Raw genomic sequence first — 13,889 nt, forward strand, 5'->3', positions numbered from 1 at the left:
CGTTGAGTACAACGAACACAAGGGGTGCTAATACCTTCCTCTTGCGTAAGCCACTCCCGAACCCGAATATGGTTGTGATGACCATTGTTCCATTTCCTGAAGGTTTTATCGATATTTTCCTATTCCTTCATTGAGATAAATAAAGTTCGGTGGTGACTCTGTTCGAACGTAATATTTTTCCGCGACCATCGCAAGGAATCGTATTTTTCGAGATGCGACAATTAGGAATCAGGATATATAGAGGTAGATCACAAAAACTGCATGGCCTGATTCAGAGTATATACATAGACAAAGTGTTGAGACTCTTTAATATGCATGATTCTAAGAAAGGATTCATACTTATACAACATGGATTGTATTTATCCAAAATATAATCCCCTTCATAAAATGAAGAAAAGGATCATAATAAGGTTCCACATGCATCTGTAATAGTATCTATAATGTATGCCATGTTATCTACTCGACCAGATGTCTCGTATGCTTTAAATGTAATAAGTAGGTACCAGTCTGATCCTAGTGATACCCATTGGGTTGTTGTCAAGAATATCATTAAGTACTTGAGAAGGATACTGACTAATTATTGATATGTGGAGGTCAAGAAGAGGTCACTATAATTGGATACACCGATGCTAGCTTCCAGACAGATAAAAACGACTTCAGATTGTAATTTGGTTATGTTGTTTGCTTAAATGGTGGCGTTGTCAGCAGGAAAAGTTCAAAGCAATAAATATTTGTTGATTCTACAATCGAGGCCAAGTATATTAGTTACTCAAATGTAGCAAAGGAAGCTATTGGGATCAAGAAGTTCATTAGTTAACTTGGCATAATCCATAAAATTGGTCTCTGTTGTGATAATAATGGTGCTATCGCACAAGCTAAGTAGCCTAGATCCCTCCAAAAGTCCAAACATATACTTAGGTGATATCAACTCATTCAAGAGATAATATATCAAGGAGATGTGAAAATATATAGAGTACCAACACTTGACAATATTGATGACTCACTGAAAAAGATGAAGTTACATGTCTCAACAACAACATTAAGTGAGAGACCGTGCATGTCTATGCTACATGGTTTTATTTCTTATCCTTTAAGCTTTATTTTGGTTTTAGTATTATATCATTGAGTCTCCTCTTCAAATGCACGTTTGAGGATCAAGTTTTAGATTTGTATATTTTAGCATGCATGATTCAAACTATTTGTGTTTGAGTATGGGCAATTTGCTTTAAGTCAATTAGTTGATTTTTTGGAGTAAGAAATATGTTTGAGATTAATTTAAGTCATAACACAAGTAGAATCTCGAAACAATTTCAAAAATTGCAAAAATTGAGATTTTAGGTGTGTGATTCATTTCACACACCTTGTGAGTCGAATAAAAAGGATTAGAGGTGAAACGAAAATCATGTGAGTCTATGAGTCAAATCATAGGTTGTACTTGATTCTAATCATGGAACCCTGTGACTCGAATCACAACTTGGTCATGAGTCGAATCATAGAATTATGGCTTGCCTTTTCCTTTTTTGAGTCGAATCATAGCTTGTTCTTGACTCGAATCACAACATTGCACGAGTCAAATCACATCTTTGACTTGACTCGAATCATGGCTGAAATGGGTTTCTCATAAGTGTAGATCTTGTTCCAAATTACTTTGCCACTTGACTCAAACCACAAAAGTGTTCTTGACTAGAATCAAGTACGATTTTTTCACTCTTTTTTGTGCTAAATCTCCAACACTTATAGACCATCTTTCTCTCAAAATATTTCACAATGTTAGAAACCACATTGTTCCAAATTGATTTGAAAACTCATAGACCACTTCTTCTTTAAATTTTCAAAAGAATTTTGGATCTTTTTTGAACAGTTGCAAATGATTTATTTCATTTTCTACCTCATCCTTTTTCCATTGTTGTATGGATCTGAATCTTATCTTTGAAGATTTATGATTGTTTAGGAGATTCATTTTTTAATTTAATGTTTCTTTGAAGTTTTGGTTAATATTTCAGAGGTTTGTAAGGGTGTATGGTGTTGTGACTGATTCTGACAATTTCAGTGGAAAAGAAGGAGGTTCTTCTTTCTATGTTGACCTTGGTAGTGTTGTGTGGAAGCCTACATATAGGGTATGTGTTCTTCTCAATCATCGAACAAACCAACACTCAAGATACCGGTGGAATCGAGTAAATATTGTTGCATACTACAAACTTTGGAGCAGGTTATTAAAACTAGAACACTCAAGAAGCGAATTCGAGTAAAAATTTTGCATAGAGTATAACTCGAGGACTGTGTACAAGTCAAATATCAAGAAAGAATAAATTATTTTTCAGCATTTATTTCATATATTGTGATTGTACGAACTCTTGTAATATTGTTACAAATCATAGTGGAAGAACAACAAAATTTTAGTGGGAAACCATTGGAGATTAGAGTAGGTGCAAAGCAAGGACAAACACACCGAACTAGTATAAATCCTGGGGTAATGTCTCTCTCTCTCTCTCTCTCTCTCTCTCTCTCCCTTTCTTCTACTTTTTAATTTTCGTAGTTAGTTGAATTATTAGGTTGTTTTTTATTGCTTTATAGAAATTGCATACCATTAGGATTTCTTTTGGAAGTGATTAATTGTAAAGGTGTAGGTTTTGTTATAATTGGTACTTCAATTTTGTCTTGTTGTCGATTAAACTGAAAATTATGGTTGTAGAATCCATTAAGTGTATATATTGTAAAATCGCACTACTTATGTAATTATTCGGTACATTGCAAGTTTGTAAGTTTTGTCAGATTTGTGTATAAACCTTATTTATGCTTTAAACTGTTTGAGTTGTTACATATTAATTCCAATCGATAAGCATAATCTCTTTTTTTCCTAAATTTTGCTTCCTCCATACAAAATCACTTTTGTTTTAGAAACTCTGATAAGAAAATATCAAACTATTTTTCAAAGGAATTTTTAATTGGGATGTCTATTCACCCCTCTATAAACCATTTCTTATCCATTCTCACCCAATAGTTGGCCTTAGAGTTGATCTTTTGATAAGGTCTAAGCGACTCAAAAGTTAAGGAATATGGGTGACGATGATATGAAGGGAGCCTACAATAGAACACCACTTTTTAAATGAAAAAATTATGATTTTTGGAAGGAAAATATGTATGTACATTTAATGTTAGTTGATAAGTATATATGGGTTGCAATTGCCGACGAACCTTTCATTCCTAGAAACAAAGTCAATAATTCTATTAAACTCCCAAAATATTGGACCGATGATGAAACAAAAAATGCTTCATTATATTTGAAGGCGGGTAATATACTTATGTCCATGTTAAGCGCTAAAGTATATTACTCTATATCACATCATAAGAGCGCATAAACTATGTGGAGTGATCTTCAAGTCCTTTATGAGGGAACTAAATACGTTAAGGATTCTAAAATAAATTTGTTTTTAGAGGAGTGTAAACTTTTTCGTATGGAACCCCGAGAATATGTGGAATCAATGTAAACGCATTAACTCCATTTAATCAACAATTTAGATAAATTGGGAAAATCCTTTCCTAACAAAGATTGTGCTAACAAAATTGTGAGTTCTATGTGCAGGAAATAACAACCAAATGTTATGACAATCAAAGAATCAAATGATCTTAGTACTTTGAACATTACAAAACTTTTTGGAAAGCTGAAAGAACATGAGAATAAACTGAAACGGCTCGCTGAAAGTGAATTAAAGTCGAAAAATAAAGAGAATATCAAAGAAAAGAATTAAGATATATCTTTGAAAGCTTTATCGTCAAGGATGAAAGTGATAGTTCTGACAAAGAATCTTCTATAGAAAAAGAGATGGGGTTATTCGTCAAGCGCTTCAATCGATATATGAGGAAACATAAGTTCAAGCATTCTGAAAAAAATATGATTAATTTCAAGAAAGTCACATCCATAGAATAAGGAACACAAGGAAAAGGAAGAAGATGTCACATGCTTTGAATGCATAAGATTAGGCCATTAACGAACCACGTGTCCGAGTCTCAACAAACATCATAAGAAAAAGGATAAGGAATTCTACAAGACGAAGGGAAAACATGCTAAAGGTCATAGAACCTATATCGCTTGGGAAGAAGAAGATGAAAAATCCTCTTCATCTTCCAGTTCAATATCAGATGATGAATGGTCCAACCTATGCTTTATGGCACACACAAAAAGTGAAGAGTCATAGGTATATACTTTTGACCCTGAATTTAAACTTTCTTATAAATAATTGTCGAAAGCATTTAGTTAAATGCATGCAAATGCTCTAGGTACTTTTAATAAAATCTCTCTCCAAAGAAAACTTATTTTAAAACTTGAAAAGTTGATTAATGATATTAATAATGCTTTAGATTCCTTAAAGGAGGAGCATGCATCTCTTGTAGATGAGCATTTTAATGCTTCTAATACTTTAGCTGAAAAGGTAGAAAAAATGGATTGTGTTATTTGGCCAATTTTAAAAATTGAAATTGAAAATATCAAAGGACAGTTAGCACAAGATTTTTTTCTATCTACTACTAGTTCTACTTCTTCGAGTGAAAGAGGGATTGATTTTAAGAAAAAACCCTCGCTTTGCGAGAAGAAATAGAAATGGTATTTTATCTAAATCTATTTGTCATTAATATGGTGATAAAGATCACATTAGGACTCTTTTCCACATTAGGAATTTCAAAGTTCCTAATGGTACCATGACTTGGATACATAAGTGTTCTTAACTAACCCTAAAGGACCCACTAGTTTGGTATCTAAATTACCTGTTTGATTTTCTGTATGAACGTCTTGTCTCCGCGAAAAGGTTATGGTTCATAGATAACAGATGCTCAAGACACATGACGGGAGACACTTTGATGTTTATCAAGTTTGATTACAAGGAAAACAATATCGTCTCATATGGAGACAACATACGAGGTAAAATTATAGGATAAGGTGGTGTGGGCAATCCTTCCACAATTACCATTAAAGGTGTTTTATTAGTTAATATGCTTAAACCTAATTTACTTAGCGTTAGTAAATTATGTGACAATGGATATTATATTTTTTTGATGACTTTAGTTTCTTAATTGAGCATACAGAAAGTAAAAGTATTAGGTTTAAGGGTTCTAGGGTTGATGCTTGACTTGAATGATGTGTCAATGTACGATACTAAGTGTTTAGTGACTAAGAATGAAGATTATTGGCTTTGGCATGGACATTTAGGACATGTACATTTTGACTTAATAAATAATATAGCATATAAGAATCTAGTCGCTCTACAAAACATAAAGTTTTTAAAAGATAAACTTTGTGATGCTTTCCAAATGGGAAAGAAAATGAGAGTGTTTTTCAAATCAAAAAAATGTGATTTCAACTTCAAAACCTCTTAAGCCTAGCCTTACCTGAGCCTGTGTAGGCTAGGACGAGGTTCTTATTAGTCAGTCTGACCTATTCCCACCCCTAATTGGTATCACCCACCCAAAGAGGTATGACCCGAGGTGTTTTTTTTCATACGTTGAATTGTTTTGTAACATTTTACTTTGCCTACAAGCCATTAATATAAATGTTAGAAAGGAAAATACCAAAAGGCTATTCAAGATAAAGGAACTTCTCATGTAGCTTCCAAAAAATGATCTACCTAGCTTAACTCGAGTCGGAGTCGACTAGTAAGTGTGTCTCTGTGTATTGTCCCCCTTGTTTATTTTCTGCATCATCAGAAGGGACAACCTCATAGATGTAGCCTAGACCGTCAAAGAAAGATACAAATTTCCTTTTCAAGTAAATCTTCTCTTGGGATAGATCATCCATCTTGTGGACATGACATCCGAAATCCATCAAGAAATGACTCTGACGACAGAACTTAGAGAACATGTCCAAACATTGATAGCGCGACCCACGCTTTATGGTGCATATGTTGGTATGAGCCGCGTCGATGAGGGAAGTTACCAAGAAGTATCGATATTTGAAATGTTTCAGGAATACACCTTGAACATCTTGGTACATTGCCTGGGAGATATTAGACCTTGACCTCATGTTGAGTCAACAAAATTACATTATGCCTTAACATGATGTAAGAAGAGCGGCGTGGCCAACACACCCTTCTTATATTCGCACAAGTACTAAAAGAACTTGATGTAAGCCCAATTCACCAGATGAAATTATGAAGGGGAAATTAACAAATGGTTAGATATGCTGACCTTAAAATCGTTGAAGGGGAGGCGAAAACCTATAAAAGAGAATATGCATTGATGAAGGGGAACAACACACTCGTCGTGTTTTTTTTTGCATATCCACTTGTCTTCTTAAGGGGGAGTCACCCTCAATCTTCACGAGGTCCCACTGTCGTGAAGGTATGATCTAAACTTCCCTCACCAATAAAGGCAAAAGCGATATCCAGTGTCTCATGGTCCATCCACACCGACGAGTTGTCTCTTGTTGCTTCTCAAACTTTGTGTTGAATATCCTCAATTGCAACAAATTATGTCAACAAAATAAATAAGTGAACAAAAATGGGAGCACAAGGAGAGTTAAATTTAGCTCTTATGTCCCTGCTGAAATATGTGCGACAATCTAGTAAGCCACCAATCAACAACGAGTTCCTCCACCAAACACCATGAGCCCCTTTTCCTAAAACCCTAATAAAGAAAAAACGATTGAATGAAAATGGGATTTTGGTGTTACCTTAAAGAAAAAAGTAAATTTGAGACCTCGCACGTTGAAAGAAGGGAGACGAACTGGTCATAATTGGAGACTTGTGCAAGAAAGCTGGCAACAATGAGAGAAATCCCAAACAAATAAGAATGAGGATCTCTTAAACCCACAACAGCAAAAAGATAAGATTGGTAGTCCAGTAACCTCTTATATGCATTTCAACAATAGTGAATTGTGGAATCTACCACATTGGGAATTACGAACCACACCACCAATAATCAAGATCATCAAGAACGGTTAGGATACCTGAGTACCATAAGGCAGAAAAGACATCATTATTATCCGACATAAAGACATACGCATGAACCTCCCCAAGAAACATCGTTGATCAAGGGACAAACATTCAATTTATATGTACCCAATGCTAGTAACATCGCATAAAGACTCTTCACTTATTTATGTCAACAGTCGGTCTAAAGATGTACACGACAAAACCCTCACTCTATAGGATATGAATAAAGGCTTAAGGGTAACTATTCTAGGTCATTCGCGAGGCCAATAACTAAAGGTCCATAAGTGAGCCTCAAGTGAAGATGTGAACAAAACATGTAGAACTTCGATGAACCAAAAGCAGATAATTTTACCATTCAACGTATCATTCATCGTTCGATCTAATCAGTTAGTTGTCCACACAACAAGCCACATCACACGTGAACAGTTCCGACCGTTCTTGACACATAAGGGTAAAGTGTGTCATTTCAGGTATTCAAATTCATTTTCACTCTCACATTACTTTACATTCTTTCATTAAAGTATTAATCTTACAAATGAACCATCTCTCAACCACATCGAAAACTTACTCTACGGATCTAAGATTTTATCTCACTATTTCTCCGAGCACCCTGGTTCTCTAATGGAACAATTTTTTTATTAAAAATAAAAATGTTGTATAAAAAATTAAAAATAATATATATATATATATATATATATATATATATATATATATATATATATATATATATATATATATATATATATATATATATATATATAATATATATATATATATATTATATATATATATATATATATATATATATATATATATATATATATATATATATATATATATATATATATATATATATATATATGTTCATCCTTATCTTAAACTTAAATAGTACAAAATATTTTCTAGAAGAAAGTGCTTAACATCTCATGGTAAATGACTAATAGCCATTAATGATAATAGACTAATACTAGTAGTTTTTGTACGAAATGGAAAATTACATCAAAAGAGAAAAGAGGCAGAAAACGAAAATGGAGCATGTTTTGGACAATGAACTGTTTTTGTTTTGTCATGGTGGTGTGGAGTTGAGTGGTCTAACAAACACTCTTCCTCTTTCTTAAATTCAATGTTTAAAAATTCGGATGAAGAGACTTTTATATAATTTAATTTATTCAATCAATTTAATTATCCTTGAATTTGATAATAAATAGTTTTAAAAGTTTAAACAAAAATAAAAAAATGAATTCGTGAACAGTTTTCAGCATATTTCGATTGATTTATTTTTTGTTACATCAACTGCTGCCAGAGTAATTTACACACAAATATTATTTTAATATTTTAATAATTATTATTTAAACATATTTTAATATATTAACTATTTTATCAAATTAAATATTTTAAATAATTGCATATTTAAATAAACATTAAAAATTAATTAAATTTTATTTATAAATTAATTAAATATGAGCTTAAATAAAAGTGAATGTCAGAATTATATATTTTAAAATAACTAAAAATTTAATTATCCATGACTTTATAAATAGTATATGGTCCTTAAGATACTTTAGGATAAATCAATTATATCTTTGTTTAACACCTTAAAAATGTTGGTTGAAGAAAATTTATAAATTAATATACGTTAATCACTTATCTTTATATTTTGTATTTTAAAAGCATCGTTGTCACGTGAACTTTTTCCTTAGAGCCAACTAGATAATCTTATGATCCTTAATGAATTAATATATAGTAGATTATAAAATTGTGATTATGCATGCTCATATTTTTTTTTGTTCCACCACAAATTTTAATCATAGTTTTAATTTTTATATTTAGGCATGTATATGTATAAGTTAGTTATTAAACTATTTCCGAACATCAACATGTTAATTTTTCATTCAACTAATTGATTCTACTTCAATTATGTGAATTATAATTTTAATCAAACTAAAATTTATTTTAAAAAAATTGATAAATAAATTATCATCAAAATTTAAAAAATTTCTAAAATATAACAATAAAATTTTAAAAATAAATTCAAATAAAATATTCAATTCAGAGTACTTGGACAAAAAGTTGATAGATCTTTTTTTTCTTATAAATAAAAATATTTTTTCTGACTATTATAATCCTACTTAATATGAGAAACTAATCAGTTACATGCATAAAAAATCCAATTTATAGAAAGAGAAAGTAAAATAAAGTGAGTCAATCAATTACTGAGTTGTAAAAGCCATATTTATTGTTGTGTTAATTGAAAAGTTTGACTGAAATTTATACATAATTAAAAATCTATAAATTATGATTAATTTAATATTAGATTTGATTTTAAAAATATATTATACTTTTATTATCATTAAAATATTACTACTTTTTAAAAATCTTTAAAATATTACTACTTTTATTTTAATTTTAAAATATTTATTATTATTATTTTTTTGGTTTTTTTTTTGTCCTTTTTGAACAAAAAGAGTTCCTCACACTCTTTTGACACATCTTTCTTCTCTCTCTTCTTGTCCTTCACTTCACCATTTTGTCAATAGATTTTCCCTTTTCTTTATTCCTCTTTGTCGGTGAGAGTAACCAAACAACAACAAATGAAACAACACTCTCTCTCTCTCACCAATGTTCTGTTCTTCATTTTTTCCATCTTGTTACAATCTCAGTTTCGTTATACAATTTAGATAAATATTGATTTTTTCTTTAATGGGTTTGTGAATTTTCTTCTAAAGCTTCAACCTTTATCATCATTTTCATAGAAGCTATGAAGGTTAAGGTTTTCATATTTCTCTTATTTTCTCTTATGATGATTACATTGTGTTATGGTAAAACTGACCCAAATGATCTCAAAGTTCTGAATGATTTCAGAAAAGGGTTGAAGAATCCAGAGCTTCTGAAATGGCCTGAAAATGGAGATGATCCATGTGGTCCACCTCAATGGAGTTATGTGTTTTGTAACAATGGTAGAGTTACTCAGATTCAAGCTAAGAATCTTGGTCTTAAAGGCTCTTTGCCTTCAAATTTCAACCATCTTTCTGAGCTTCAGAATTTAGGTCTTCAAAGGAACAATTTATCTGGAATGTTACCTAGTTTGAGTGGATTATCCAAATTACAATATGCTTATTTGGATTACAATGAATTCGACGGAATCCCGATAGATTTCTTCGAAGGACTCGATAGTCTTCAGGTTTTGTCTTTGGAAGTAAACCCTTTGAATGCTACTAATGGTTGGTTGTTTCCTTTGGGATTGAAAAATTCAGTTCAGTTGGTGAATCTTTCTCTGGTGAGTTGTAATGTGGTTGGTCCTTTACCTGATTTTCTAGGCACATTGTCGTCTTTATCGAATTTGAGGCTTTCGGGAAACAGAATTTCGGGGGAAATTCCGGTTAGTTTCGGTCAATCGTCATTACAGGTACTATGGTTGAATAATCAACAAGGTGGTGGAATGACAGGTTCTATTGATGTTATTGCTTCTATGACATTTTTGACACAGGTTTGGTTACATGGAAACAAGTTCACCGGAACGATTCCGTCGAATATCGGGAATTTGACTTCTCTTCGGGAGCTTAACGTCAATGGTAATCAACTTGTTGGTATGATTCCTGATTCATTAGCAAATATGGAACTTCAAAAACTTGAGTTAGATAATAACATGTTCGTCGGTCCAATACCAAAGTTTAAGGCTACAACAGTATCTTATGCTTCGAATTCCTTTTGTCAAAGTAAACCTGGTCTTGAATGTGATCCTAATGTTAATATATTGTTGAATTTTCTCTCCGATTTGAATTATCCGTCATTTGTTGTTCCTAAATGGGTTGGTAATGATCCTTGCGGAGGATCATGGTTTGGATTGAGCTGCATTCGTAACTCGGTATCGATAATCAATCTGCCTAGAAAGAATCTTACCGGTACGTTGAGTCCTTCGCTTGCTATGTTAGATTCGTTGCTTGAAATTAAGCTTTCGGGAAACAATATAACCGGTAAGGTTCCGAGTAATTTTACTGAATTGAAATCTTTGAGGCTGTTGGATTTAAGTGATAACAATTTTGAACCTCCATTGCCAAACTTTCGCAAAGACGTGAAGGTTATCGTTGACGGTAACCCTCTTTTTGATAATCAACCTCGACCGAGTCCTGCTCCTATTTTAACTCCACCGCCTTTAATCGAACCACCTTCACCACCACGTAACGTGCCGCAGCAACAACCAAAGCCGCCGTCCCCATCCTCCGATAGTCCACAATCTAATCAGTCTAGGAATGTCGAATCAAATCCTCAACCTAGTAATTCGAATAGACTGAAAACAGTTGCAATAGTGGTTGGAGGTGTAGTTATTGGATTTGTAGCTCTTTCGGTTATTGTTTTCTTTATATGTTGTTGTTCGAAGAAGAATAAGAAGAAAGTCTCGATTGACGCTTCTAGCTCTGCTGTGGCTCACGCTCAAGATCCGTCCGATCCTAAAGTGATGGTTAAATTTGCGGTGTCGGATAGCACAACGGGAAGCTTATCGACAAATACAGGAGTAAGTTCTCTGACTAACAATAGCGGCGAAACCGAAAGCTATCATGTAATTGAGTCTGGTGGTAACCTTGTCATATCGGTTCAAGTTCTACGCAAGGTCACCAACAATTTTGCTTCGGAAAATGAGCTAGGCCGTGGCGGGTTTGGAACTGTTTACAAAGGCGAACTAGAAGACGGGACGAAAATAGCAGTGAAAAGAATGGAATGTGGAACCATTAGCAGTAAAGGACTCGACGAGTTTCAAGCAGAAATAGCCGTTCTTTCCAAAGTTCGGCACCGACATTTGGTATCCCTTCTAGGCTATTCCATTGAAGGAAATGAGAGGCTTTTGGTTTATGAATACATGCCTCTTGGGGCTCTAAGCAGACATCTTTTCCATTGGAAAAGCTTGAATTTGGACCCTTTGACTTGGTCACAGAGGCTTGTTATAGCACTAGATGTTGCTCGAGCGGTGGAATACCTTCACAGTCTTGCTCGACAAATCTTCATCCATCGAGACCTTAAGTCTTCGAATATTCTACTTGGTGATGATATTCGAGCAAAAGTCGCTGATTTTGGTTTGGTGAAACTTGCGCCCGATGGTGAAAAGTCTATGGCAACAAAACTTGCTGGAACATTTGGATACCTCGCCCCTGAATATGCAGGTATGTTTTTGCTTTACATCAAACTCTATCCATTCCTTGTAAACATGATAACCTATATAGCACCGACACCTCTGGAAAAAAGGCCTGACCGTATCAGTGCCGTACACCGACACCGGCATGATACCGACACTTGTGATTACATTCAATATATTTATTTTTTTCAAATTATTACTGGTGTCGACATATCGGTGTCATGTCCAGGGTCCATGTATGTGCTTCATAGATAATGACATGGTTTATGATATGAAAATAAGAATGGAATCATGTTAATCTCTGCATATTAGCACATTGTTTAGCCCTAAGATTCTAAATAGCGGTTGCGGAAACACTGCAAATCTTAATATTGCACCAAAATACAAATGCAGCTGCAATTTTGGTTGCAATGCCGTCGTAGAGACCTATAAAAACCTTTATATTGTGGTCGCAATTGCGGTTTTGGACTGCAATTTAGAATTATCCCTAGTGACTTTTAACATATTTCGAAATTGAAGTCTGCAATCGCAATTGTGACCGCAATATAGTTTTAGAGTTCTCTGCAACGACATCACAACTGTAGGTGCGGCCACATTTGCTTATATTTAACTGTAATATAAAGGATTGCAACGAGACCGCAACTGCAATTTAAAATCATTGAAAATCATGAGCTAAATACTAAATAATTTATGAGCTATATTATTCTCATATCATACCATTGTCTATTACATCTCTACACAAACTTGCATCTAACTAAAAGTTTCTGCAAACTTCAGTAATGGGAAAAATCACGACAAAGGTGGACGTATTCAGCTACGGCGTCGTGTTGATGGAACTTCTGACCGGATTAATAGCTCTCGACGAGAGCCGACCAGAGGAAAACCGGTACTTAGCCGAATGGTTTTGGCAAATCAAATCCAACGAAGAAAAGCTTAAGGCCGCAATCGATCCATCACTTGAAGTAAACGAAGAAACATTCGAGAGCATTTCAATTGTAGCCGAACTTGCCGGACATTGCACCGCCCGGGAAGCTAGCCATAGGCCGGACATGGGGCATGCCGTCAAAGTACTATCGGAGTTAGTAGAAAAATGGCGACCGGTTGACGAGGAGTTTGATTACACCGGTGGAATCGACTTCTGTCAACCGCTACCGCAAATGTTGAAGATTTGGAAGGAAGCAGAAGGGAAAGATATAAGCTATGCAAGTAGTACTAATGATAGTAAAGGAAGTATACCAGCAAAGCCTTCTGGTTTTGCAGATTCCTTCACTTCTTCTGATGCTAGATGATTTGGATTTGTCCTTTAAAGTACTTTAATATTGGTTGTGTTTGTTTTGGTTGCAAAAAAAAAAAGTATAATTTATGTTTATGATTTTGTTGGTTTTGTACTTTAGAGTGTACTTCAAGGTACACTACAAATACAGGTATGATAATGATTTATGAAGATGTAGATAAACAAATCAAATACTATATTATTTTAATTCATTGTTTGATTTGGTTTTATTGGTTGATGAAGATTGAAAATATTAAGAAATTATGATTAGAATTTAGATCTTTATTTTATTTATTGGTTAAGTAAAAGGTTGATGTTGGTGGATTGGCTAAAGGACAAAACAAGATTTGTCCTTTTGTGTTGTTTTTTTAATGTTGGAATTAGGAGAATTTGACTCTGACTTTTAGCACTGACTATGAAGTTGTTTGTTTATATAGTATTTGGTTGAATGAAATTTAAATTAGAAATAATTTCATTTATATTATTGAAAATGTGAACTTTTCTGCCTCAAATTATGTGACCCGCATTAGTTACATATTCATAAAAGTCTACTTTAGATCGGATG

General features: G+C 33.4%; 1 protein-coding gene across 1 annotated transcript; it reads left to right on the forward strand.

Annotated features, from left to right (window-relative positions):
- The first annotated feature begins 9,416 nt into the window (after nucleotides 1-9,416).
- Nucleotides 9,417-13,554, forward strand: LOC127100732 (receptor protein kinase TMK1). Its single transcript, XM_051038001.1, has 2 exons — nucleotides 9,417-12,079; nucleotides 12,829-13,554. Exons 1-2 carry the CDS (start codon nucleotides 9,682-9,684, stop codon nucleotides 13,338-13,340), a joined length of 2,910 nt encoding a protein of 969 aa, XP_050893958.1. The 5' UTR covers nucleotides 9,417-9,681; the 3' UTR covers nucleotides 13,341-13,554.
- Nucleotides 13,555-13,889: the final 335 nt, after the last annotated feature.

This window comes from Lathyrus oleraceus, chromosome 7 (assembly GCF_024323335.1).
Source record: "Lathyrus oleraceus cultivar Zhongwan6 chromosome 7, CAAS_Psat_ZW6_1.0, whole genome shotgun sequence".
NCBI lineage: Eukaryota > Viridiplantae > Streptophyta > Magnoliopsida > Fabales > Fabaceae > Lathyrus > Lathyrus oleraceus.

Bases quoted from the DNA above. Each gene is read 5' to 3' on its own strand.
- LOC127100732 (XM_051038001.1), top strand. From the start codon at position 9,682: ATGAAGGTTAAGGTTTTCATATTTCTCTTATTTTCTCTTATGATGATT. The intron at 12,080-12,828 runs GTATGTTTTTGC...TGCAAACTTCAG, and splicing joins CCTCGCCCCTGAATATGCAG to TAATGGGAAAAATCACGACA.